The following is a 26814-nucleotide window of genomic DNA, read 5'->3' as shown; positions in this document are numbered from 1 at the left end:
CTGTTCAGTCTTGCAGAAGAGCTCCAGAAGTCTGTCGTGTTTCTTGCATATCCTGTCTTCCAGACGGTCCATAGGCTCGACCAGCCGATGTTTCTTCAGGACTGTGACTCTCTGATGTGGCTCCAGGTGGGTTTGGCAGTAAGAGATAAAACACACTAGGCAGGACATCACAGCCTTCAGCTGGGTCCCAGTACAGACGTCACAGGGAACTTCTGCTGGTTCAACACAAGGCTGCTCTTTTACTCGTACGGACGTTCCAAACCGATGAACCATCTCTGATAAGAGGGTATTGACCCGTAAATCAGGTCTTGTGTTGTAAAGCTCGTTACAAACGGGACATTTGTACTTGACTTGTTCATCCCAGTACTTTGTAATACAGGTTCTGCAGAAGTTGTGTCCACATGGAGTGGAAACTGGACTGCTGAACACATCCAGGCAGATAGAACATGAAAAGTTCTCCTCAGACCAGGGAGCGTTTGCACAGGCCATTCCTAGACGAAAAGGTTTATGTATTGAGCAATCCCACTATTATTGTCAGAAGCGGATCTTCCATTAGGCAAACCTAGGCAAGTGCCTAGGGCCCCAACCAAATCTGTCTTTATTAGGGGCCCCCAAATCTGACCCCCCCAGCCATTACTTATGTAAAGTAAAAAAAACAAACACATTTCTAGTAGAAAAAAATAACAAAAATATCAACATAACGCCAAACTAATGCCTAAATAATAATTTTCCAGCACACATGCCCCCCTCCATTGTGCATTGGACTAGTCCAGAATATGATTACGTAGTAACGCGCGCAGCGCGAAATAACGTACTTCAAACCAAAGCAGAGGGATGCGACTCGGTGAAAATGAAGCGGCGGAATTATGATAGTGGTTGTGCTAAACGAAAACAAAAAGCTGAGAAGAAAAGAATTGCAGATACACTGCCGAAATTGAACTTGCGACAGGCTCTGCTGTTGGGGTTCTATACTGCTGCTCACCACTTTTCTCTGATATGAAGACTTTTGAGAAGACGACAACAGTAGGACTTTGTGTTTACAAATGCTTTCTGTCTCACACACACACACACACACACACACACACACACACACACACACACACACACACACACACACAGAGCTTTGCCACTCACTCAGTCACTCACTCACGTACTCTCTCTCACTCACACACACACACACACACACACACACACACACACACACACACACACACACACACACACACACACACACTGTTTTACTCACATGAAATGGTGAAGGCAACAGGGAAAATGGACATTTGAAGATGGAGAACTTAACCACTTGCACACCTAAACACCCCCCCCCCCCCCCCCCCCCTCTCTCTCTCTCTCTCTCTCTCTCTCTCTCTCTCTCTCTCTCTCTCTCTCTCTCTCTCTCTCTCTCTCTCTCTCTCTCCTGTCACTCACTCTCTCACTCACACTGAACCACTGCTTTGCCTGTCTCTCACTCACACACACAGCCACTGTTATTCCTGTCCACACACAAAATCTTTTCATTGGTCCTGTTTAAATGTAAATGGTGGTTTTCATAGACTCATATCCATTTTGTATTTTAGTTCTGTTAAGTGCAAGATCATTTTGTATCTCTGGCAGAGAATGGAAATTCTAATCTCTCTCTCTCTCTCTCTCTCTCTCTCTCTCTCTCTCTCTCTCTCTCTCTCTCTCTCTCTCTCTCTCTCTCTCTCTCTCTCTCTCTCTCTCTCTCTCTCGTTTGAGTAATAAACATGTAATTTTGGCAAAGGCTGGAGAAATCTGAAACTGATTTTACTGTGGAGAGTTGAGTGGCAGTGCACTATGGGTTTATTGCGATTCTAAGAGTATTGGGATGGTTATTTGTTTTGTGTACGTGTTTCAAAAATGAGGGCCCCATGTCTATATTTTGCCTAGGGCCCCAAAATGGCTAGATCCGCCCCTGATTATTGTTATTCCATAATGGCAAAAGTGGTTTTATTTATCTCAAAGTTGTAATGCTTTACTCACCTTGTTGTTGTTACTGTCTGTCAGACTACGTAATGCGTGTTATATTTATCCTTGAAGAGAGAACTGCTTCCACATCGGGGTGCTTTCGGTTTCGTTTCCTCAACATGACGTCATCTCCCCTCCTCCCCTAACACCTGACTCCGCCCCCACGGCACGTGAGTGCACTGCATTCATTCACCGTGTCGGCCTCTTCAAATGCGGTGATGTGTGTTCTCTTCTTTCTGGAGTAAAAGAGAGCCGGTGCAGAACGAGAGGCATTGTGGTGATTAAGTGGTTATAAGCAACTGTAACTGGGATCATCATCGGTGTAGATCTATTCGGGTTTCCGGGGCTTCCCCGAATTCTTTAAATCCAACCCGATAAAATCCGATTTTCGACAGAAACAGACAACGAGCTGTTTTTTAGCGCTACGCTGCTGTAGCTGAGAGCAGCAGACTGCGACACAGTCTGGTCAGTGGGGGATTTCCTTTTGCTTTTGGAACGTTTGCCCCCTTTGAAGTACTAGTGCACCCCCTGCTGGTAAAAGTAGTTCCGACACACACACACACACACACACACACACACACACACACACACACACACACACACACACACACACACACACACACACACACACACATTATAAAGGCAATGAATAAAGAAAAAGTGTAATAAAAAATATTAGTTGTGTTCCAGCTGCTCATGGGCTAGAGTTGGAACAACCACCTTGGAGTGTGTGTGTGTGTGTGTGTGTGTGTGTGTGTGTGTGTGTGTGTGTGTGTGTGTGTGCGCGCGTGCGTGCGTGCGTGCGTGCGTGCGTGCGTGCGTGCGTGCGTGCGTGCGTGCATGCGTGCGCGCGTGTGCGTGCGTGCGTGCGTGTAGGAGGAGGAAGGTGGAGAGGGTGGAGGACAGCTGAGGTCCGGGGTGTACTTGACCCCGGCCGAGCACATGTTGTTGGGCTTCTTGGAGAGCACCATGGGGGGAGGAGGAGGAGGAGGAGGAGGAGGGGGAGGAGGAGGAGGAGGAGGAAGAGGAGGGGGGGAGGAGGAGGAATGTTGGGGAGGGGGAGGAGGTAGAGGAGGGGGAGGGGGTAGAGGAGGGGGAGGGGGAAGAGGTAGAGGAGGATGAGTGAGGGAGGGGGAGGAGGAGGAGGTGGAAGGGGGGGAGAAAGGGTGGAGTTGGAGGAGGAAGGAGGGGTGAAGGAAAAATAAAGGATGGGTAGGGGGAGTGAGGAGGTGGTGAGGGAGGGAGGAGGAGGGAAAGAGGAGGAGGAGGAGGAGATAAGAGAGAGGAAGAAATAATACCTAAACCCTAGAATAACGACGGCCATCCACAGATATGCTAATGAATACGTAATCACATGTCAGTGTGAACCTTCTTTTTCTCGTGTCTAACTGAATCAACAAAGTCCTTTTTCGATCAAAGCGTCTGCTAAATGACTCAACAGCCGGTCTCCATGGTGACGGATGATGAAGTATTGGCCCCTTTGGGTGCTGGGCCTCCGGTGCTTCCCTGCCGCCCCGGGCCCAGCTCCGATTGGACGCTGGTCGACAGCGGCGAGATCGATGAGCGCGGGGAAGACGAAGGCCGGCGCGGCACGCGCTGCTGAACCAGCCCACGGCCCAAGGTAGCAGACGCCACCTTGGACGCCACCTTGGGCAGCGAGTTCCTGGCGCCGATGCTCAGCGTTGTCACGGTGATCACCGTGGGGACGCCCAAACAAACAATCAAACAAACAAATAAATAAAATCAACACAGAATGAAGAGGGGTTAGAGTTTGATTCTGTCTCTTTCTGTCTCTTTCTGTCCTCTCTTTCTGTCCTTCTGTCCTTACCTCAGCGTGGGGCCCCGTCTAAAGCTAGGGCCCCACTACACGATGCTTTCAACCTGAAGCGATCACTAAACCATTGAGCAGTGCACGTTAACCAGTGTCGTGCACCGCTCAGCCAGTCTGCAGACTCACATGACAACCGTAGTCTTTGGGGAACACAAATCTAGAGACGGAGGACAGACGGACGCAGTGTGCTGCTCGCCCTGCACTAGAGAGAGTGTTCTCCCACAGTGTTTCAACCTCCTGTAGTGTCGTTTCATGTTTGTGTGTGTGTGTGTGTGTGTGTGTGTGTGTGTGTGTGTGTGTGTGTGTGTGTGTGTGTGTGTGTGTGTGTGTGTGTGTGTGTGTGTGTGTGTGTGTGTGTGTGAGAGTAATTAATGAGCTGCAGTTCTGGGGCAGAGACAACAGGCTATTCAGAGTACGTTGAATAATTCCAGTGTAGTGACCCTAGTGGACCACACTAGCTGCCACATTGAAGAACTCTAGTCTCAGTGAATTATAACTTCTACCTCTAATCAGCCATCAGAGCATTAATCCATTCCCCTTAGATGACAGGTTAGGGTTCCACACCCACTCTTCTATCACGGTCCATGGACCCACTGAAGACACCTGGGCCACCCCCGGACCACCCTATAAAGCTCTAGTATCCCCGCTGCAAGCCCCCCGAGCGTTACGTTGTTTTGATCGCCGTATATGTTTGAATGAAGTTGAGTTTATTGTAGTGAGAAGTACCTGGAAGAAAACAGCATTTAGTGCGATGAGTAAAATCGTCTATATTCGCTGTCCTTTGAGGTTACAACTCAACCATGGATCAGTGGAGCAAAGTAATTGTGCGCCGTCTTAAAATAGGCTAAGTTAGAGCTAAAGCTCTTCAAATATTTGCCCAAATAAATCGTAATATTGCTTCGGTAATTTGTAAACACGTGTAATGTGTATGCAAGACAATAATTAACACAATCCTGGATGAACTAGAAAGGAGAGCAGAGAGAGGAGGAAGAGGAGAGAGAGGAAGGAGAGAGGAGACACTAAGAGGAGAGGATGGAGAGGAGAGGAGAGCTGACAAGAGGAAGTCACGGTACTCCCACACATGAGGGGAATCTGCACATGTAGTCAATGTGACCTTTGTGTAAGTGTGGAACACATGTTGGGATGTTGTATGGTGGACATTAAAAGTCATTGACTCATTCAATTTTTTTCCATTTGTATTTAAATCTGAATCATACGTTTAATTGTGTCTTCATTTATGATTCAGAAGTAAAGTAATGATTTGATTATTATGATGCAAATTAATCCCTGAAACTAGTTCTACATAATTGCAACCATAAACGTACATATATACTGTTATATATATACTGTATACAATGGGTTATATTTTATAATAGTAAGGGTTATTTTCTTAATTAAATTTTCTTTTTTAAATAACAGCAGTACAACAATAATGCAGTTCACTCAGATCTCAGATATTAGAGATTCTAATTCAGGAAACAACATTAGTTGTTTTGGTTGTTTGATTATTTTATTATCAAACAAAGGTCCTAGTCTGTTTGATTGACAGGTGAGATGATCAGGGGGGCAGAGTTTGTACCACCGTCATGTTCACATGGACAGAGGTATGGATAGAGAGGCTCCCGCCAGTAGAGTAGATATGAACCCTCCTGGCTTCCACGTCATAGAAGGAGACCAGACCCTCATCATAATCAACATTCGCCCCCACCTTCTGGAGCTTACCTCTCTCAGTGCAGTATGGAGGGTGGAGATTTAGAGTAGGACAATTTAGTAAAATTTAACCAACTGCCACATTGGCAGCAAATAAAAATTAAATCTATGTCCGCACCGAGTGGCTAGCTGGTAGCGCAAAACTTCAGCTCCCATTTTGCTTGCCATGTCTTCTTTTTGACAAAGATTCTTGCTCCCTGAACAATCCCTGTCTCTTATTGACCTCTTCGCCACCATGAAAGACAGGAGAATGGCCTTCCTCTACAAATAGGGTGAGTAAAATACGCACCTCCCGGTGCGGCATTTCTGTTCCCTGAGCTATATTTTTTTCTAATTGTGCATTGATTGCCTGGAATAAGTTGCATTGGTCAATCAAATGAAGTTGTTGTTTTATCGCGGTCGTTAACACTGAGAATGAGCTCCAGGGACAGCAATTAATTGTAATTAAACTTGTGACAATTTCCATCGGATACCGTTGTTTGCTGCATTTATTTTGTTCACTAAACCGATAAGAACGTTGTTATTATTATTATGGCAGGTGCGCGTGAACTGCGCCTCGGCCGGCGGCCGGCGTCGTGTGCAAAATGCACGCACCCATGTAGGCCTATATAGGCCTAGTATATCTATGGCGCGCACGGCAGTGACATCGAACTTCTTCGGCAGCAACAATTAAGCATTTAGCAATGGATATCCGAAAATGGCTCAAAAAGAACACCGCAGATTGAAGAATCAACTACATCAGACAATATAATAATAACCAGAGCAGGGAGGAGGATGGATCCTGTGCCCCCTGGTGGATCAAATGTGCCACTTTCTTGGACAGTCTCCACTCTCCAGCTTGTTGTTCATGAATACCGGACAACATGGGACAGTTTTAGAAAATGGCTGCTGACAGCCTGTTGTCTACATACTGGTAGGCTGCACAAGATACAATTTGAAGGACATTGTAAAATCATTTGTTCTCACAAAGCTATGTCAACAACAGCTTATTTTATTAATGGATTAAATGGATTATGTTCATAAGAACCCATATTTGCCAGTTCTGTTTTGATTGTATTTATTTACAATCTTGTGAACTTTAAGAAAGGCACTATGTATTACTGATTACTTTTTGTGAAAATAACATTACTAATTGGGTTTTATCTGTCAGCATTAAAAGTTTTAGGCAGCAGAATAAGCCATTGATGGTTCACATACAGGTGCATCTCAAAATATAAGAATATCAGGGAAAGGTGTTGGAAAAGTGATATCTTTCAAACATTATCTTGTGAATGATAATGCAAAATTATTTTGAGACCTTGGTTCACTTATATAAATACAGATGCAAGTGTATGCAAGACAATACTTAACACAATCCTGGATGAGCTTGAACGAAAAGCAGAGATAGGAGAGAGGAGGAAGAGAAGAGAGAGGAATGAGAGAGGAGAAACTAAGAGGAGAGGATGGAGAGCTGACAAGACAAAGTCACGGTACTCACACACATGGGGAGAATCTTTACATGTAGTCACTGGGAGCTTTGTTTAAGTGTGTTACACATGTTAGGTTGTTGTATTGTATGACATTAAAAGTCATTGACTCATCAGCTTTTTTTCATTTTTATTAATATCAGAAAGGCATTTTTACATTTGATTGTGTAGTCATTCAGGATTCTGATGTATAAACTTATAGTAATGTTTAGATGATTATGATATAAAATTAATCCTTAAACCATGCGCTACGTAACTGCAACCATTAACAATGGTATGCCAGTAAACCTTTAAAAGACTGGAGAAAAAACACAATGAAGAATATAATGTTATCTAATAATTTACAATGGGTTATAATTTATGATAGTCAGGGTTCAATTCCTACTGAATTTCTCCTTGTAAAATGAGAGCAATACAACATGAATCCAGATCTCTCAGATCTCACAGGGTAGATATTCTAATTCAAGAAACAACATTGTTTGTTTTGGTTTTTTGATTATTTAATTATCAAACAAAGGTCCTAGTCGGTTTGATTGACAGGTGAGATGATCAGGGGGCCAGAGTTGTCACCTTTATAATCATTGTTGCCTGGGTAGAGGAATGGATAGAGAGGCTCGCTAAAGGTGCAGCCAGTAGCAGAGTAGATATGAACCCTGGCATCCACATCATAGAAGGAGACCAGACCCTCATCATAATCAACAAACACCCCCACCTTCTGGAGCTCGGCTCTCAGAGGGAGACAGACATCGGGGTCATCATTAAATACCAACCCATCCTTGCAAGAGAAAAGATTCCAGTACCCCATCTCAGGGGTTGCTATGATCTGACCTTTTCTTTTGATGGACTCTCTGGCCACTCCTAAACACCATCTAGTCTTGTCCTTAACCTGGACCTCAAAGTAAAATCTCCCTGAGGAGAAGCTCTGTCTCGTGAGGACAAATAAATGCTTTGTAAATCTCTTCGGGTTGTCTTGGAGTTTCTTTCTTACAACTCCATCATATACTTTTTTCCCATCCTCAGACAGGATGAGCTTGGGATGAGCTGAATCAGGATCCAGAGTCACATCTACTTCATACTGCTGGACCCTCTTCAGTTCAACATCCTCAAGCAGCGTCTTCATATCCATGTTCAGTGTCTCCTCCAGCTGATCAAGGGATCTCCTCAAGGTCCCTACGTATGACGGAGGACGGACCTCCACCGTCGTCCAGTCCCTGGTGGTTGGAGGATTCTTCAGGGATCTGAAGGCCTGGAGGAAGTGGAGGTGGTCTTTAGTGTGTGAGAGCTGCTTCATCTCTAAGCTTCTATTGGTCAGATCTTCTATTTCCTGCTCCAGCTCTTTGATGAGGCCTTCAGCTTGTTTCTCTGTGGATATCAGTCTCTCTTTAACCATTTGGTTGAGATCATCCTGGCACTTTTCAATGCAGCGCATCAGAGCAGTGAGGACCTGCAAACCATCAGCCATCTCTCTGTCTGCGTCTGCTTTGCTGCGTTTAACAGTGTCTTTAATCTCCTGAATATTTTTTTGTCTCTCCTGGATCATCTGCTGGACTTCAGCCTCTATCTTCCCCAGCTGGGCCGTCTTCACTTCATATTCCTCCTTTAGAGGTACAACAGGATGGGACTTGTGGTCTGTCTCTGTGCAGAACTGACACACACACGCCTGTTCAGTCTGGCAGAAGAGCTCCAGAAGTCGGTTGTGTTTCTTACACATCCGGTCTTCCAGACGGTCCATAGGCTCGTCCAGCCGATGTTTCTTCAAGACTGCGACTCTCTGATGTGGCTCCAGGTGGGTTTGACAGAAAGACATGAAACACTCTAGACAGGACTTCACTGCCTTCAGCTGGGTCCCAGTACAGACATCACAGGGAACTTCTGCTGGTTCAACACAAGGCTGCTCTTTTACTCGTACAGACAATCTAAACTGGGCAGCCAGCTCTGATAAGAGGGTATTGACCTGTAAATCAGGTCTTATATTGAAAATCTTGTTGCAAACCGGACATTTGTACTTGACTTGTTCATCCCAGTACTTTGTAATACAGGTTCTGCAGAAGTTGTGTCCGCATGGTGTGGAAACTGGACTGCTGAACACATCCAGACAGATGGAACATGAAAAGTTCTCCTCAGACCAGGAAGTGTTAGCAGAGGCCATTCCTAGACACAGACGACAAGGTTTATGTATTGAGCAAGTCCATTATTTTTCTAATTCCATAACGGGAAAGGTGTTTTTAACTTCTCTCAAAGTTTGGCTGTTTTACTCACCTTGCTTCTGTCTGGCGGACTATTTTTTTTCCAAAATGCGTTTTCTTTTCGCCTGAACGAGAGAACTGCTTCCACGTCAGCTGGCTTAATCTTTCTATGGAGCTTAGGTTTCGTTTCCTCAACATGACGTCCTCTCCCCTTCTCCCCTCACACCTGACTCCGCCCTCACGGCACACGGCTGCACTGCATTCATGTACTGTGGACTCTTCAAATGCTTTGATGTGTGTTCTCTTCTTTCTGGAATTAAAAGAGAGCCGGTGGAAAACAGGAGACATTGTGGTGGTTAATGGTTTAGTGGTGATTTGCGACTGTACTGGGATTAATCGATATAACCGGGTTTCCGGGGCTTCCCCGAATACTTTCTATCCAACCCGATCCGCTCTGTTCATGAGCGCTATGCTGCTGTAGGAACTCTCCCCGATGTGCACGCGCACAGTGCACAAACGAACAGTAGAGCTGAGACCAGCAAACAGCGATACAGTCTGGTCAGCGGGGGATTTAGAGGACATTCTTCGGGACACATATTCACTAAGCATTACTTGTTGTTCGACATGTTTTTGCCTTTATTCAACTTAATCAAACAGGTCAAGTCAGGAGAATAATACGATGAGCCAATAGAATCACTTTATGCAGAGGAACGTGGACCATCGTGCAGCGCTTTGTTCCCCGTGATAGAAACAAAACATACAGAAACAAAACTAAAACGTGAACTAATTAAAGAATAATAAAAAAAAAGAAATCTGTTCAGTTGCACATTCAGGGAGCAAGCTTTGGTTAAATAACACACTTTATCTCCCCCTTATATCTGAGAGACACACACACACACACACACACACACACACACACACACACACACACACACACACACACACACACACACACACACACACACACACACACACACACACACACACACACACACACACACACACACACACACACAGGGGCATGTCAGAGACAGAGATGGAGAGAAAGGCCAAACACTGGGGGAGAGAGGTACGATTTATTTGTCAATCAGATATTGATCAATATAGTATATGAAATCTAATGCATCATGGGTTTCATTTTATAGTTGTCAGGGCTATTTCAATAAATAATTTATCCTTGATACATGATAGCAGTACAACATCAAAGCAGTTATCTCAGACCTCACTTAGTAGAGATTCTAATGGAAACAGGAAACAATAATTAGTTATTTTGGTTGCTTGATTATTTAATCATCAAACAAAGGTCCTAGTCTGTTAGATTGACAGGTGAGATGATCAGGGGGGCAGAGTTTATGCCTCCATAATATCAGTAACCTGGACAGAGGATTGGATGGAGAGGCTCAGTAAAGGAGCAGCCAGTAGCAGAGTAGATACAAACCCTGTCTTCCACATCATTGAAGGAGACCAGACCCTCATCATAATCAACAAACACCCCCACCTTCTGGAGCTCGGCTCTCAGAGGGAGACGGACAGCGGGTTTATCTCTAAACAGAAACCCATCGTTGTCGTAGTAAAGAGTCCAGTAACCCGTCTCAGGGGTCACTATGATCTCACCTTTTTTGTTTATGGACTCTCTGGCCACTCCCAAACACCATCCATTCTTGTCTTTAACCTGGACCTCAAAGTAAAAGCTCCCTGAGGAGAAGCTCTGCCTCGCGAGAACATGTATCTTCTTTGTAAATCTCTTTGGGTTGTCCCTGAGTAACTTCACTACAGTTCGATCATGTACTTGTTTCCCATCATTAGACAGGATGAGTCCGGGAAAAGCTATATGTGCTAGTATGGTTTGTAGTGACTTCCACTGGTAGTTATTCAAGGCTTATCTCCCAGACTTTAACCTCATAACACAGCTGCATCACGTGGCTCGGGGTAGGGCAGACGAACCAGACCAACAAGTTCCCTGTTCAGACACGCACAACTGGTATCTGACTGTAATTCAGTTCTAGTTGTTATCAAGGTGTGCATTGAGCCTCAGAAAATGATGTGAAATTAACCCATTGTAGTCTTACATCATTTACGTCTATCGATTTCCTTCAAGACAATTTAGTGGGTGGAGGAGTCTGTGTCCCTCCTAGCTAGGGGGCTACGGAGTTCTGTATTTGAGGATATACAAACATGGGGGGCGAGGATTTCAGACCGCACCCCTACAATGCTGACACCTGGTATTAATGAAGCGGTTAAGGTCCTTGTTATCTGGCTTTCCTTGAAACCTTTCTGCCTGATGGGAAATTGAGACCCACTCATCAGGAGACATCCACTCTGGGGGGGAGTTAAAAAACGTAATACTGAAGCACACACACACACACACACACACACACACACACACACACACACACACACACACACACACACACACACACACACACACACACACACACACACACACACACACACACACACACAGTGTGTTTGATACATAAAAATGCTCAATCTGAGCCTCATGAAACAAATACACCAGGCAGGCAGGCAGATAGTAAGAAAGAGTGAGAGAGCCCCAAGCCCTCTCGGAAACCCTCCACTAAAACCCAGAGGGAAGGAACCCAGAGACAGAGCCCAGAAGAGGGATCCTCCATCACCTGAGGCTGGTATTTTCACCACTTTATAAAAGCAACCCTCTCTCTTTGTGTCCAGGTTATAAGTGCTATTATGGTTTGTGATTTGATATTGAGTCAACACTGGTAGTTATGAGGCTTATCTCCCAGACATAAACCTCTTAAATGTATAAATGTGTGTAAGTACGAGTGCGCAGACGACTGCTACCAGAAAAGCTGATCAAAAGAAAGAAAGAGAACAAGATATCTCTGGAGAGATTATCTAAATTTATATATACTGTATAGATAGATAGAGATAAATAGATAGCGACCAAAGTCGACCAAAGACAATCCAGGTCCTCAAGCCACGTTACAGCTTAAATGTACAAAGACATTTAACTTGATTTAGCCTGAGGCTGGTAATTTCTCCAGTCTTTAAAACAACCCTCTCCCTGTGTGCCCAGGTTATATGTGCTGTGCTGTTCTGATGTTTATTTGGTGAAAGGGAGACCCCTAGTGGTCAACTTTTAACGCAATGTTTTTGTACTAGCAGTCTTGCCGTAGTTCGACGATGCATGTGAACCAACAGTCACGTACTTTTTCTCTTTTGTATTGGTTGGCCAGAAAACACGTTTGCCTGTAAGTAGATGTCATACAGCTATCTTGTCATGGAATTAAATTAGTTCAGAATGTATATTTTGATCTTTTATGCTAATCGCGAGCATCTTAATGTAATTTCCAATAGACGTTTGCCCTAAGCTAACGTATATGTTAATGTTTGTTATGAAACGTTTTAAACGGACAATAGATGAATACTGTTCTTGTACGTCTGTATGAGATACTGAAAGATGTATTTTGTATCTGTCCAGTTTTACAGTGCTTACCAAGTAAAGTTTGGAAAGGAAACAAGCTGCTTCATTCTTTATAAGGGAAAACTGTTATCTATCTGCCGAGCTGACGCAACAGGCTAGTTCGCGCCACACACACAAGGAAGCGGGGGCAGAATAGTAAAAAGGCAACTCTTCCAACGGCCAGCGTTCGTCCGATCTGGAGGTAAAGTACCATCTAACACAATCACCATGTCACTTAGAAGAAAAGAAGAGGATTGTGATGAACTAGAAACAAGATCACTCGTATCCAACTGCTCCAGAACCAGCAGACAATCAGTAGCTAATTCTATGGCAGTGCAAGCACGGGCTAAAGCAGAAGCTGCACGTGCTGAGTTTGCATTTGCTCGACAAGAGGCAGAGCTACTAAAACAGCAAGCCATTCTAAACGCCAGTCTGCATGAACTGAAATTAGAAAAGGCAGCGGCGGCTGCAAACGCTGAAGCTTTAATCTTAGAAGCAGCTGCTGAAGAATATGATTATGAATGGTCAAGCCCAATTAAAAGGAGAGCAAATGAAAACACAGAACCTCTAACCCAAGTCGAAATGCACAATTCAAATGCTCAATTGCAGACTCCTGTTACAAATCCAGGTCACCAGTCCTATCGGGGTGAAAAAGCAGCCTGCATGGTAAATACAGTCACAGTCTCACCATCAGATGCAAAGCCACAGAAAACTTCACATTCACCAGAGCGCCAGCCTACCATGGACAGCGGTGAAGTAAACAAATGTGAAAACCAGGGCCATGCACATCTGAGTAAAAGCAGTGACCATGAATTTATTGAGCTGCCTCAACCCCACACACTCACAGGAGAAGACACCTGGATCCCAAATCAGGCAACCAGCACTGCACAGAAAAAATCATACAGCTACAGAGGGCTCTCCTACAACCTGAAACCAACCAGTGATGATTTCCAACCTTCCCAGCCTTACCACACACAGTCATTCCCTATGTCCAACACAAGCTCATCCAGCGCAGTGGCTGCAACAGACCTAGGGAGGTACCTGATGCGACGTGAGCTGGTGAGTTCGGGCCTGCTGAAGTTTGAGGACAAGGCAGAGAACTACTGGGCCTGGAAGGCATCTTTCATCAGCTCCACCGACGACCTAAAACTCTCTCCCAGAGAGGAGCTTGATCTGCTGTGCAAATGGCTGGGGCCTTCGTCGTCTGAGCAAGCTAAAAGAATCAGAGCGGTGCACATTCACAATCCACCTTCAGGCCTCAGGATGTTATGGCAAAGACTGGAAGATGTGTATGGCTCACCAGAGGTGATTGAAAACGCTCTTCTAGGAAAAGTTGAAGAATTTCCTAAAATCTCAGTCAAAGAAAACCACAAGCTAAGAGAACTGGGAGATATTCTCATGGAACTTGAAGCAGCCAGGGCAGATGGATTCCTACCTGGTCTTGCATACCTCAACACCTCCCGTGGAGTAAACCCAATAGTCCAGAAACTCCCGTCCAACCTGCAAGAGAGGTGGATTACTGTAGGATCACGTTACAAGGATCAGCACAGAGTACCATATCCTCCTTTTTCAGTCTTTGTCAACTTTGTCTGTGAACAAGCAAAAACACGCAACGATCCTAGCTTTGCTAGCATAACAGAAGCATGGCGTACAACAAAGACAGAAAAGAGTGTTTTCCAGCCGTCCAGTCATCACACAAGAACATCAGTTGCTGTGAGTAGGACTGAAATCTCAACAAGTGGCGACGATAACAACACAGCAGCCAGGAAACATGATGACCCAGACAAACAGTGTCCACTACATAACAAGCCTCATCCATTGAGAAAATGTCGTAGCTTCAGAAACAAAACTCTGGAAGAAAGAAAAGCGTATCTGAAGGAAAAACACATCTGTTTCAAATGTTGTGCGTCGTCCACTCATGTTGCTAAGGACTGTGGGAAGACTGTGCTGTGCCAGGAGTGCAACAGCGACAGACACCCAGCAGCTCTACATCCAGGTCCTGCTCCATGGAAAACCGAGGCCCATGTGAGTACCATGGATCACAGCGGGGAGCGGCAGACGCCCAAAGCCATTCCGTCTGTGACGTCGAAATGCACGGAAATCTGTGGAAGTGTGAACACTTCAAAATCATGCTCCAAAATCTGTCTTGCATTAGTGTATCCTGCAGGTCAAAGACACCTAGCCATGAAGACCTACATTGTTCTTGATGAGCAGAGCAACAAGTCGCTAGGCAGAACAGAATTCTTTGAACACTTTGGAATTCAAGGCACAGGAAAACAATACACTTTGAAGACGTGCTCAGGAGTGGTGGATACGGCCGGACGGCGAGCCAGCAACTTCATGGTGGAGTCATTAGACGGCAACATCCACATTCCTTTGCCTACGCTGATTGAGTGTGACATGCTGCCAGACGACAGGTCTGAAATACCGTCACCAGATGCAGCCAGACATCATCCTCACCTCAAACACTTGGCAGACAAAATCCCAGTCCTCGACCCAGAAGCGTCCATCCTCCTTCTCCTCGGAAGAGACCTAATTCAGGTGCACAAAGTGCGAGAACAATGTAACGGGCCACACAAAGCACCGTTTGCCCAACGACTCGACCTGGGATGGGTGATAATCGGAGATGTGTGTCTAGGAAGAGCACACAAACCCACCACTGTCAACATCTTCAGAACCAGTGTGCTGATAAGCGGGCGCCACTCCCTCCTCAGCCCATGCAACAGCAGCTTAACAGTCAGAGAGAAGATTGACAGTGCTGTGCCACCCCACACCTCTCCATGCGTGTCTCCTGCAACCAATGAAATAGACAGCCTGGGCAGAAACGTGTTTCAAAGAACACAGCGTGACGACCAAGTTGGCCTTTCCATCGAAGATGAGTTGTTTCTTGACCTCATGGATAAGGAAGTCTACATGGACAACGCAAACTGCTGGGTAGCACCGCTGCCATTCAGGCCAAATAGGCCGCGCCTGCCCAACAACAGACAGCATGCTGTCAACCGTCTCGCCTCCCTCCGTCGCATGCTGGAGAAGAAAAGTGCCATGAAAGAACAGTTCTTCAACTTCATGCAAGCCATGTTTGACGCAGACCAAGCAGAGCCTGCTCCAGAGCTGAGGCCTCAACAAGAGTGCTGGTACCTACCAATATTCGGTGTTTATCACCCACAGAAAAAGGACCAGATACGGGTAGTGTTTGATTCCAGTGCGAAGCACGAAGGTACCTCCCTCAATGACGTCCTTCTCAGTGGGCCTGACATGAACAACACCTTACTGGGGGTCCTGATGCGCTTCCGCAGAGAGCCTGTAGCAGTAACAGCCGATGTGCAGCAGATGTTCTACTGCTTCATTGTCCAGAAAGAGCATCGAGATTTTCTGAGATTTTTGTGGTTTGAAGATAACAACCCAACCAAACGCATCACTGAGTACCGGATGAAGGTACATGTTTTCGGCAACTCTCCTTCCCCTGCGGTAGCCATCTACAGCCTGAGAAAAGCATCCCTGCATGGAGAAAAGGAACACGGCAGCGAAGCCAGACAGTTTGTCATGAGAAACTTCTATGTTGATGATGGGCTATCCTCATTCCCCACTGAAGAAAAGGCCATTGCCGTCCTGCAAAGTACAAAAGAAATGTTAGCAGAGTCAAGCATTAAGCTACACAAAATAGCCTCTAACAGCCGCACTGTGATGGATGCCTTTCCGCCTGAGGAGCGGGCCAAAAACTTAGTGGATCTGGAGCTAACTGCTGACCCCTTGCCACTGCAGCGCAGCTTGGGACTCACCTGGAACTTGCAGTCAGACACATTCACTTTCCGTGTATCCAGAGAGAAGAAGCCATTTACTAGAAGGGGAATCCTGTCTACTGCAAATGGGCTTTACGACCCCCTGGGCTACGTGGCACCTGTCACAATTCAAGGAAAGGCCTTAGTCAGGGAGCTGTCTGCCGAACAAGCTGAATGGGATGCTCCTCTGCCAGCGCTAAAAGAGGAACAGTGGAAAATGTGGACCGACTCACTCCATGAGCTTGAGCAGCTTCAGATTGAAAGAACCTATGTGCCTGTTTCTTTGTGCTCCACCAAACATAGAGAACTCTGTGTCTTCTCTGATGCTTCCACTATGGCCATATCAGCAGTGGCCTATCTTAAAGCAACAGATGAAAATGGACACACTCACATTGGATTCGTCATGGGCAAGTCAAAGCTGGCACCTCATCCTCCACACTCTTCCCATATGGGTGGAGTGTGGGAACGGATGATAGGCATTGCCCGCAGAATACTGGATGCACTGCTTTTAAAGACAAACACTGCCCGTCTGTCTCATGAAGTTTTGGTCACACTCATGTCTGAAGTCATGGCCATTATGAACGGCAGACCCCTTGTTCCAGTGTCATCTGATCCAGACATGCCTACAGTCCTTACACCTTCCATGCTGCTAACACAGAAAGTCAACCCAGTGCTTCCACCCACTGGAGAGTACGACCTTAAAGACTTATACATCAAGCAGTGGAAGCAGGTACAGGCGTTGGCCGACGCATTCTGGAAACGCTGGCGTCAAGAATACTTGGTTTCCCTCCAGCCAAGGAGAAAGTGGCACGTTGAAAAGCCAAACCTGAGCGAAGGAGATGTTGTGCTGCTCAAGGATGCACAGGGCAAGCGGAATGAATGGCCTGTCGGAGTGGTGTTGAATGCCATTCCCAGCAAAGACTCTAAAGTTCGCAAAGTAGATGTGAGGGTGGTCAGACAGGGTACTCAACGGGTGTATTCTAGACCAGTCTCTGAAGTTGTTCTACTTGTAAAAGGGGAATAGTGTCATAACGCATTATAACAAGCGGGGAGTGTGCTGTTCTGATGTTTATTTGGTGAAAGGGAGACCCCTAGTGGTCAACTTTTAACGCAATGTTTTTGTACTAGCAGTCTTGCCGTAGTTCGACGATGCATGTGAACCAACAGTCACGTACTTTTTCTCTTTTGTATTGGTTGGCCAGAAAACACGTTTGCCTGTTAGTAGATGTCATACAGCTATCTTGTCATGGAATTAAATTAGTTCAGAATGTATATTTTGATCTTTTATGCTAATCGCGAGCATCTTAATGTAATTTCCAATAGACGTTTGCCCTAAGCTAACGTATATGTTAATGTTTGTTATGAAACGTTTTAAACGGACAATAGATGAATACTGTTCTTGAACGTCTGTATGAGATACTGAAAGATGTATTTTGTATCTGTCCAGTTTTACAGTGCTTACCAAGTAAAGTTTGGAAAGGAAACAAGCTGCTTCATTCTTTATAAGGGAAAACTGTTATCTATCTGCCGAGCTGACGCAACAGGCTAGTTCGCGCCACACACACAAGGAAGCGGGGGCAGAATATGTGCTATTATGGTTGATATTAAATATTGCATTAACACGGGTGGTTATATATGGCTCATCTCCCAGACTTTAATCTCATGAAACATAATGACCCCGAGTCATGTGACTGAGGGTAGGGCAGACGAACTTGACCGACGTCCCTATTCAGAGACGAAAACACTTGCAACCATGCCACTTCTCTCTTTGACACGGTTGGATTAGTTAGGTGTGTGAGTGTGTCTGTTTGTATGTGTGTTTTCTCTCAAATATGGACCAACCTAGTTTAAGTTCTTCAAATATTTGCATAAAAAAATCTAAATAGTACCGATGTGTGTACGAACCTAATGTAGCCACCCCCCTGAAAAAATCGATTCCACAAAGAACGTTCCAATTCCATTTTTTGCAATTTTATTGAAATCAGAAAAGTGTAAAAAGATAAATGCATCATCATTCATGATTCCAAAATATAAACTAATAGCAATGTAAAAAGTATTATCATAAACAACCGTATCCCCCAGACATGTTATAACTGCAACCATTTTCAATATTATAGTTATAAACTAAAGAACAGGGGAAACACGCATTTATAAAATATAGTGGAATCTAATAATTTACAATGGGTTATTTTTTAATGAATTTCTCCTTGTTAAATGACAGCAGTAGCACCTCAAGTAGACCTCTCAGATCTCACATAGTAGAGATTATCATTCAGGTGGTTGTTTGATTATTTTATTATCAAACAAAGGTCCTAGTCTGTTTGATTGACAGGTGAGATGATCAGGGGGGCAGAGTTGTCACCTTTATAATCATAGAGACTTGGACAGAGGATTGGACAGAGAGGCTCACTAAAGGAGCAGCCAGTAGCAGAGTAGATATGAACCCTGGCTTCCACATCATAGAAGGAGACCAGACCCTCATCATAATCAACAAACACCCCCACCTTCTGGATCTCAGCTCTCAGAGGGAGACGGACAGCAGGGTTACCACTAAATACCATCCCATCCTTGTTGAATGCAATAGTCCAGTAACCCCTCTCAGGGGACAATATGATCTGACCTATTCTGTTGATTGACTCTCTGGCAACACCCAAATACCATCCAGTCTTGTCTTTAACCAGGACCTCAAAGTAAAACCTCCCTGAGGAGAAGCTCTGCCTCGTGAGAACACATACACACAGTGTAAATCTCTCAGGGTTGTCCGGGAGTTCCTTCTCTTCATCTCCATCATGTACTTGTTTTCCATCCTCAGACAGGATGAGCTTGGGATGAGCTGTATCAGGATCCAGAGTCACATCTACTTCATACTGCTGGACCCTCTTTAGTTCAGCATCACGCAGCTTCTTCATCTCCATGTTCAGTGTCTCCTCCAGCTGATCCAGGGATCTCCTCAAGGTCCCTACGTATGACGGAGGACAGACCTCCACTGTCATCCAGTCCCTGGTGGGTGGAGGGTCCTTCAGGGACCTGAAGGTCTGGAGGAAGTGGAGGTGGTCTTTAGTGTGTGAGAGCTGCTTCACCTCTAAGCTTCTATTGGTCAGATCTTCTATTTCCTGTTCCAGCTCTTTGATGAGGCCTTCAGCTTGTTTCTCTGTGGATTTCAGTCTCTCTTTAACCATTTGGTTGAGATCATCCTGGCACTTCTCAATGCAGCGCATCAGAGCAGTGATGACCTGCACACCATCGGCTATCTCTCTGTCTGCGTCTGCTTTGCTGCGTTTAACTGTGTCTTTAATCTCCTGGATATTTTTTTGTCTCTCCTCGATCATCTGCTGAACTTCAGCCTCTATCTTCCCCAGTTGGGCCATCTTCACTTCATATTCCTCCTTTAGAGGTACAACAGTATGTGACTTGTGGTCTGTCTCTGTGCAGAACTGACACACATACACCTGTTCAGTCTGGCAGAAGAGCTCCAGAAGTCTGTCGTGTTTCTTACACATCCTGTCTTCCAGACGGTCCATAGGCTCGACCAGCCGATGTTTCTTCAGGACTGTGACTCTCTGATGTGGCTCCAGGTGGGTTTGGCAGTAAGAGATAAAACACACTAGGCAGGACTTCACGGCCTTCAGCTGGGTCCCAGTACAGACGTCACAGGGAACTTCTGCTGGTTCAACACAAGGCTGCTCTTTTACTCGTACGGACGTTCCAAACCGATCAACCATCTCTGATAAGAGGGTATTGACCCGTAAATCAGGTCTTGTGTTAAAAAGCTCGTTGCAAACAGGACATTTGTACTTCACTTGTTCATCCCAGTACTTTGTAATACAGGTTCTGCAGAAGTTGTGTCCACATGGTGTGGTGACTGGACTGCTGAACGCATCAAGACAGATTGAACATGAAAAGTTCTCTTCGGACCAGTTGGCGTTGGCACAGGCCATTCCTAGACGAAAAAGTATAGGCCATGTATTGAGCAACACCATTATTTTTGTTATTCCATATTGGCACAAGTGGTTTTAACTTATCTCAATGTTGTAATGCTTTACTCACCTTGTTGTTGTTTCTGTCTGTCGGACTATGTAATGCGTGTTATATTTATCCTAGAAGAGAGAACTGCTTACACGTCGGGGTGCTTTAGGTTTCGTTTCCTCAACAAGACGTCCTCCTCTCCCCTCCTCCCCTAACACCTGACTCCGCCCCCACGGCACGTGAGTGCACTGCATCATTCACCGTGTCGGCCTCTTCAAATGCGTTGATGTGTGTTCTCTTCTTTCTGGAGTTAAGAGAGCCGGTGCAGAACGAGAGGCATTGTGGTGATTTAGTGGTTATAAGCAACTGTAACTGGGATCATCGGTGTAGATCTATTCGGGTTTCCGGGGCTTCGCCGAATTCTTTAAATCCAACCCGATAAAATCAGATTTTCGACAGAAACAGACAACGAGCTGTTTTTTAGCGCTACGCTGCTGTTGGAGCTCTCCTCGATGTGCACGCGCACAGTGCACCGTACTAGAGCAGCAGAGCTGAGAGCAGCAGACTGCGACACAGTCTGGTCAATGGGGTATTTCATTTTGCTTTTGGAACGTTTGCCCCCTTTGAAGTACTAGTGCACCCCCTGCTGGTAAAAGTAGTTCTGACACACACGCACACACAAACACACACACACACACACACACACACACACACACACACACACACACACACACACACACACACACACACATTATAAAGGCAATGAATAAAGAAAAAGTCTAATAAAAAATATTAGTTGTGTTCCCGCTGCTCATGGGCTAGAGTTGGAACAACCACCTTGGAGTGTGTGTGTGTGTGTGTGTGTGTGTGTGTGTGTGGTGTAGGAGGAGGAAGGTGGAGAGGGTGGAGGACAGCTGAGGTCGGGGGTGTAGTTGACCCCGGCCGAGCACATGTTGTTGGGCTTCTTGGAGAGCACCATGGGGGCAAGATTCTGAGGAGGAGGAGGAGGAGGAGGAGGAGGAGGAGGGGGAGGAGGAGGAGGAGGAATGTTGGGGAGGGGGAGGAGGTAGAGGAGGGGGAGGGGGAAGAGGTAGAGGAGGATGAGAGAGGGAGGGGGAGGAGGAGGAGGTGGAAAGAGGGGAGAAAGGGTGGAGTTGGAGGAAGGAGGGGTGAAGGAAAAATAAAGGATGGGTAGGGGGAGTGAGGAGGAGGTGAGGGAGGGAGGAGGAGGGAGGAGGAGGAGGAGGGGAAAGAGGAGGAGGAGGAGGAGATAAGAGATGAGAGGAAGAAATAATACCTAAACCCTAGAATAACGACGGCCATCCACAGATACTCTAATGAATACCTAATCACATGTCAGTGTAAACCTTCTTTTTCTCGTGTCTAACTGAATCAACAAAGTCCTTTTTCGATCAAAGCGTCTGCTAAATGACTCAACAGCCGGTCTCCATGGTGACGGATGATGAAGTATTGGCCCCTTTGGGTGCTGGGCCTGCGATGCTTCCCTGCCGCCCGGGGCCCAGCTCCGATTGGACGCTGGTCGACAGCGGCGAGCTCGATGAGCGCCGAGAAGACGAAGGCCGGCGTGGCACGCGCTGATGAACCAGGCCATGGCAGTGGCGGACGCCACCTTGGGCAGCGAGTTCCTGGCGCCGCTGCTCAGCGTTGTCACGGTGATCACCGTGGGGACGCCCAAACAAACAAATTAATAAAAGCAACACAGAATGAAGCAGGGTTTAGAGTTTGAATCTGTCCCTTTCTGTCCAGTTACCTCAGTGTGGGGCCCCGTCTAAAGCTAGGGCTCCACTACACGATGCTTTCAACCTGAAGCGATCACTAAACCATTGAGCAGTGCACATTAACCAGTGGCGTGCACCGCTCAGCCAGTCTGCAGACTCACATGACATCCGTAGTCTTTGGGGAACACAAATCTAGAGACGGAGGACAGACGGACGCAGTGTGCTGCTTGCCCTGCACTAGAGAGAGAGTGTTCTCCCGCAATGTTTCAACCTCCTGTTGTGTCGTTTCATGTTTGTGTGTGTGTGTGTGTGTGTGTGTGTGTGTGTGTGTGTGTGTGTGTGTGTGTGTGTGTGTGTGTGTGTGTGTGTGTGAGTAATAAATGAGCTGCAGTTCTGGGGCAGAGACAACTGGCTATTCAGAGTACGTTGAATAATTCCAGTGTAGTGACCCTAGTGGACCACACTAGCTGCCACATTGAAGAACTCTAGTCTCAGTGAATTATAACTTCTACCTCTAATCAGCCATCAGAGCATTAATTCATGCTCCTTAGATGACAGGTTAGGGTTCCACACTCACTCTTCTATCACGGCCTATGGACCCACTGAAGATACCTGGGCCACCCCCTGACCACCCTATAAAGCTCTAGTTCCCCCGCTGCAAGCCCCCAGAGCGTTACGTTGTTTTGATCGCCGTATATGTTTGAATGAAGTTGAGTTTATTGTAGTGAGAAGTACCTAGAAGAAAACAGCATTTAGTGCGATGAGTAAAGTAGTCTATATTCACTGTCCTTTGAGGGTACAACTCAACCATGGATCAGTGGAGCAAAGTAATTGTGCGCCGTCTTAAAAAAGGCTAAATCAGAGTTAAAGCTATTCAAAAATTTGCCGAAATAAATCGTAATATTGCCTAGGTAATTTGTAAACACGTGTAATGTGTATGCAAGACGTTAATTAACACAATCCTGGATGAACTAGAAAGGAGAGCAGAGAGAGGAGGAAGAGGAGAGAGAGGAAGGAGAGAGGAGACACTAAGAGGGGAGGACGAAGAGGAGAGATGACGAGACAAAGTCACGGTACTCACACACATGGAGGGAATCTCTACATGTTGTCACTGTGACCTTTGTGTTAGTGTGTTACACATGTTGGGTTGTTGTATCATGGTAGACATTAAGTCATTGATTGGCTCAACAGCTATAAACGTGTGCAGTTATTATCAGCATTATTATTGTTGTTTTTGTTTTATCCCACTGATAACGTACCTGATCTATTGAATACACATTGTACTGAGTTTGTATCTATTCCACTGAAAATTTACCTGTTCCACTGAATACATATTATACTGAGATTGTACCTTTTCCACTGAAAATGTAGCTATTCCCCTAAATACATATGGTACTGAGTTTGTACCTATTCCACTGAAAATGTACCTATTCCAGGGAATGCATACTATACTGAGAATCTATCCATTCCACTGAATACACATTGTACTGAGAATGTACCTATTCCACTGAATACATACCTACTCCACAGAATACATATTGTACTCAGAATGTACCTATTCTACTGAATACGTATTGTAATGAGAATGTACCTATTCCACTGATTACATATCGTACTCAGAATGTACCTATTCCACTGAATACATATTGTACTCAGAATGTACCTAATCCACTGAATACATATTGTACTCAGAATGTATCTATTCTACTGAATACGTATTGTAATGAGAATGTACCTATTCCACTGATTACATATCGTACTCAGAATGTACCTATTCCACTGAATACATATTGTACTCAGAATGTATCTATTCCACTTGTAACGTCCCAGGCAGGTCTCTCGAGGCTCCGCCCATTTCTGCTGCTTGCCCGTTCTGTCCCCGCCCTTTCTTGTGTGCAGGTCTCAGGTGTGTGCAATGAACCCGCTGTTTGGCGAGGGTAGAAAAGGCCTGCCGTGCCGACACCCAAGGGGCTCCTCTCCTCCGCTGTCTTTAGGCTTTGTTTGGTTGTTCTCATGACTGATCTCACACCACACTTTTGGTTACATCGCATTGCACTGACTTACACCACCTCCCATTACCTTTACCTTAGTTTCTGTTAAATCTTAGGTAGTAAATCATTGTTATTCCTTTACCCTGTGTGTGGCCTCCCCGGTTTATGTTCATGCCAAAGCCAAGCAAGTTACACACTGAATAGATATTGTACTGAGAATGTACAAATTCCACTGAATGCATATTGTACTCAAAATGTACCTATTCTACTGAATACGTATTGTAATGAGAATGTACCTATTCCACTGAATACAGATTGTACTGAGAATGTACCTATTCCACTGAATACAGATTGTACTGAGAACGTACCTATTCCACAGAATACATATTGTACTGAGAATGTACCTATTCCTCAGAAGATGTCCCCATTCTACTTTAAGTACATTTTTTATTAATATCTTAAAAAGTTTACAAACATTGTTTTGTGTTGTCAAACATAATTCAAAATAATAAAAGAATATAAAAAAAATATTGAGATTGTTATCAAAATAAACATTTCACGTTATTTACTTACTTTCTTTCTTACATTAAAAATACAGAAAGAGTTCATAGTTGTATGAATTATAATGGGATATATTTTTTATATCACACAGTGTTAGTGGATTAATTTATTGATCTGTTAAATTAGAGTGAAAAGTACAATATCAATATAGTTCTCTCAGATCTCACATAGTAGAGATTCTAATTCAGAAAACAACATCAGTTGTTTAGGTTGTTTGATTATTTGATTATCAAACAAAGGTCCTAGTCTGTTTGATTGACAGGTGAGATGATCAGGGGGGCAGAGTTGTTACCTTTATAGTCATAGAGACTTGGACAGAGGATTGGATAGAGAGGCTCACTAAAGGTGCAGCCAGTAGCAGAGTAGATATGAACCCTGGCTTCCACATCATAGAAGGAGACCAGACCCTCATCATAATCAACAAACACCCCTACCTTCTGGAGCTCAGCTCTCAGAGGGAGACGGACATCAGGGTCATCACTAAATAACAACCCATCCTCTTCGTAGTAAAGAGTCCAGTAACCCGTCTCAGGGGTCACTATAATGAAACTGTTTCTGTTGATGGACTCTCTAACCACTCCTAAACCCCATCCAGTCTTGTCTTTAACCTTGACCTCAAAGTAAAATCTCCCTGAGGAGAAGCTCTGCCTCGTTAGAACGCATAGTTGCTTCGTAAATCTCTTAGGGTTGTCCAGGAGTTTCCTCTCTACACATCCATCATGTACTTGTCTCCCATCCTCAGACAGGATGAGACGGGGTTGAGCTGTATCAGAATCCAGAGTCACATCTACTTCATACTGCTGGACCCTCTTCAGTTCAGCATCACGCAGCTTCATCATCTCCATGCTCAGTGTCTCCTCCAGCTGATCCAGGGATCTCCTCAAGGTCCCTACGTATGACGGAGGACGGACCTCCACCGTTGTCCAGTCCCTGGTGGGTGGAGGATTCTTCAGGGATCTGAAGGCCTGGAGGAAGTGGAGGTGGTCTTTAGTCTGTGAGAGCTGCTTCACCTCTGAGCTTGTATTGGTCAGATCTTCTATTTCCTGCTCCAGCTCTTTGATGAGGTCTTCAGCTTGTTTCTCTGTGGATTTCAGTCTCTCTTTAACCATTTGGTTGAGATCATCCTGGCACTTTTCAATGCAGCGCATCAGCGCAGTGATGACCTGCACACCATCGGCTATCTCTCTGTCTGCATCTGCTTTGCTGCATTTTATTTTGTCTTTAATCTCCTGAATATTATTTTGTCTCTCCTGGATCATCTGCTGGACTTCAGCCTCTATCTTCCCCAGCTGGGCCATCCTCACTTCATATTCCTCCTTTAGAGTCACAATAGGATGGGACCTGTGGTCTGTCTCTGTGCAGAACTGACACACACACACCTGTTCAGTCTGGCAGAAGAGCTCCAGAAGTCGGTCGTGTTTCTTACACATCCGGTCTTCCAGATGGTCCATAGGCTCGGCCAGCCGATGTTTCTTCAAAACTGTGAATCTCTGATGTGGCTCCAGGTGGGTTTGGCAGAACGACATAAAGCACTCCAGGCAGGACTTCACAGCCTTCAGCTGGGTCCCAGTACAAACGTCACAGGGAACTTCAGCTGGTTCAACATAAGGCTGCTCTCTTACTCTTACGGATGTTCCAAACCGATCAACCATCTCTGATAAGAGGGTATTGACCTGTAGATCAAGTCTTGCGTCGAAAAGCTTGTTGCAAACAGGACATTTGTACTTGACTTGTTCATCCCAGTACTTTGTAATACAGGTTCTGCAGAAGTTGTGTCCACATGGTGTGGAAACTGGACTGCTGAACACATCCTGACAGATGGAACATGAAAAGTTCTCCTCAGACCAGGAAGTGATTGCAGAGGCCATTCCTAGACACAGATGACAAGGTTTATGTGTTGATCGTGTCCATTATTTGTTATTCCATAACGAAAAGAGAGGTTTTGAAAGTTGTTCTGTTTTACTCACCTTGTTGTTGTTTCAGTGTGTCAGACTATTTGTTTCAAAATGTGTTTTATTTTCCTCCTGAAAGAGAGAACTGCTTCCACGTCGGATGGATTTGGTTTCTGGGAACGTTAAGTTTTGTTTCCTGATCAATACGTACTCTCCTCTCCTCCCCTAACACCTGGCTCCTCCCCTAACAAATGGCTCCTCCCCT

At 45.3% G+C, this 26814-nt stretch overlaps 5 protein-coding genes across 8 annotated transcripts in view; 1 reads left to right on the top strand and 4 right to left on the bottom strand.

Moving 5' to 3' along the window:
* The window catches only part of LOC132455229 (E3 ubiquitin-protein ligase TRIM39-like), a 22416-nt gene extending 1864 nt beyond the window's left edge, over positions 1 to 20552 (bottom strand). The window contains 2 exon segments of the mRNA XM_060049057.1: positions 1 to 491; positions 20448 to 20552. Of these exon segments, the coding sequence (XP_059905040.1) occupies positions 1 to 489 (489 nt within the window). The 5' untranslated portion in view covers positions 490 to 491; positions 20448 to 20552.
* LOC132455222 (E3 ubiquitin-protein ligase TRIM39-like) lies at positions 6945 to 26814 on the bottom strand. Of its 3 annotated transcripts, none has more exons than XM_060049049.1 (2): positions 26625 to 26814; positions 6945 to 9144 (listed from the first exon to the last, which is right to left on the bottom strand). In XM_060049049.1, the coding sequence occupies exon 2, from the start codon at positions 9140 to 9142 to the stop codon at positions 7514 to 7516; it is 1629 nt and encodes a 542-aa protein (XP_059905032.1). In that variant the 5' UTR covers positions 9143 to 9144; positions 26625 to 26814; the 3' UTR covers positions 6945 to 7513. The 3 variants fall into 3 exon arrangements, with proteins under 3 accessions (XP_059905032.1, XP_059905031.1, XP_059905030.1); XM_060049048.1 differs by lacking the exon at positions 26625 to 26814 and adding an exon at positions 9253 to 9400; XM_060049047.1 differs by lacking the exon at positions 26625 to 26814 and adding an exon at positions 20448 to 20542 and having other exon boundaries at positions 7145 to 9144.
* Positions 12252 to 17610, top strand: LOC132455489 (uncharacterized). Its single transcript, XM_060049352.1, has 2 exons — positions 12252 to 12409; positions 12640 to 17610. Exon 2 carries the CDS (start codon positions 12850 to 12852, stop codon positions 17422 to 17424), a length of 4575 nt encoding a protein of 1524 aa, XP_059905335.1. The 5' UTR covers positions 12252 to 12409; positions 12640 to 12849; the 3' UTR covers positions 17425 to 17610.
* The window catches only part of LOC132455223 (E3 ubiquitin-protein ligase TRIM39-like), a 36189-nt gene continuing 28058 nt past the window's right edge, over positions 18684 to 26814 (bottom strand). Inside the window, exons 1-2 of one of the 2 annotated variants that reach the window (XM_060049050.1) lie at positions 20448 to 20575; positions 18684 to 20340 (exon numbers count right to left, since the gene is read on the bottom strand). In XM_060049050.1, coding sequence (XP_059905033.1) covers positions 18713 to 20338 — 1626 coding nt within the window. In that variant the 5' untranslated portion in view covers positions 20339 to 20340; positions 20448 to 20575 and the 3' untranslated portion in view covers positions 18684 to 18712. Of the gene's footprint in view, positions 20341 to 20447; positions 20576 to 26814 lie in introns of those variants that run through there. The other variant, XM_060049051.1, reaches the window with a different exon arrangement.
* LOC132455226 (E3 ubiquitin-protein ligase TRIM39-like) lies at positions 24476 to 26564 on the bottom strand. The gene has a single exon (XM_060049054.1). It carries the CDS (start codon positions 26523 to 26525, stop codon positions 24900 to 24902), a length of 1626 nt encoding a protein of 541 aa, XP_059905037.1. The 5' UTR covers positions 26526 to 26564; the 3' UTR covers positions 24476 to 24899.

This window comes from Gadus macrocephalus, chromosome 4, assembly GCF_031168955.1.
Source record: "Gadus macrocephalus chromosome 4, ASM3116895v1".
Lineage (NCBI taxonomy): Eukaryota > Metazoa > Chordata > Actinopteri > Gadiformes > Gadidae > Gadus > Gadus macrocephalus.
Note: the sequence above shows the minus strand (reverse complement) of the source record. Positions and strands in the feature narration are given on the sequence as shown.

What these genes read in the sequence shown, in the direction of transcription:
- LOC132455222 (XM_060049049.1), bottom strand. Translation starts at nt 9,142, where the DNA reads ATGGCCTCTGCTAACACTTCCTGGTCTGAGGAGAACTTTTCATGTTCC.
- LOC132455489 (XM_060049352.1), top strand. Translation starts at nt 12,850, where the DNA reads ATGTCACTTAGAAGAAAAGAAGAGGATTGTGATGAACTAGAAACAAGA.
- LOC132455226 (XM_060049054.1), bottom strand. Translation starts at nt 26,525, where the DNA reads ATGGCCTCTGCAATCACTTCCTGGTCTGAGGAGAACTTTTCATGTTCC.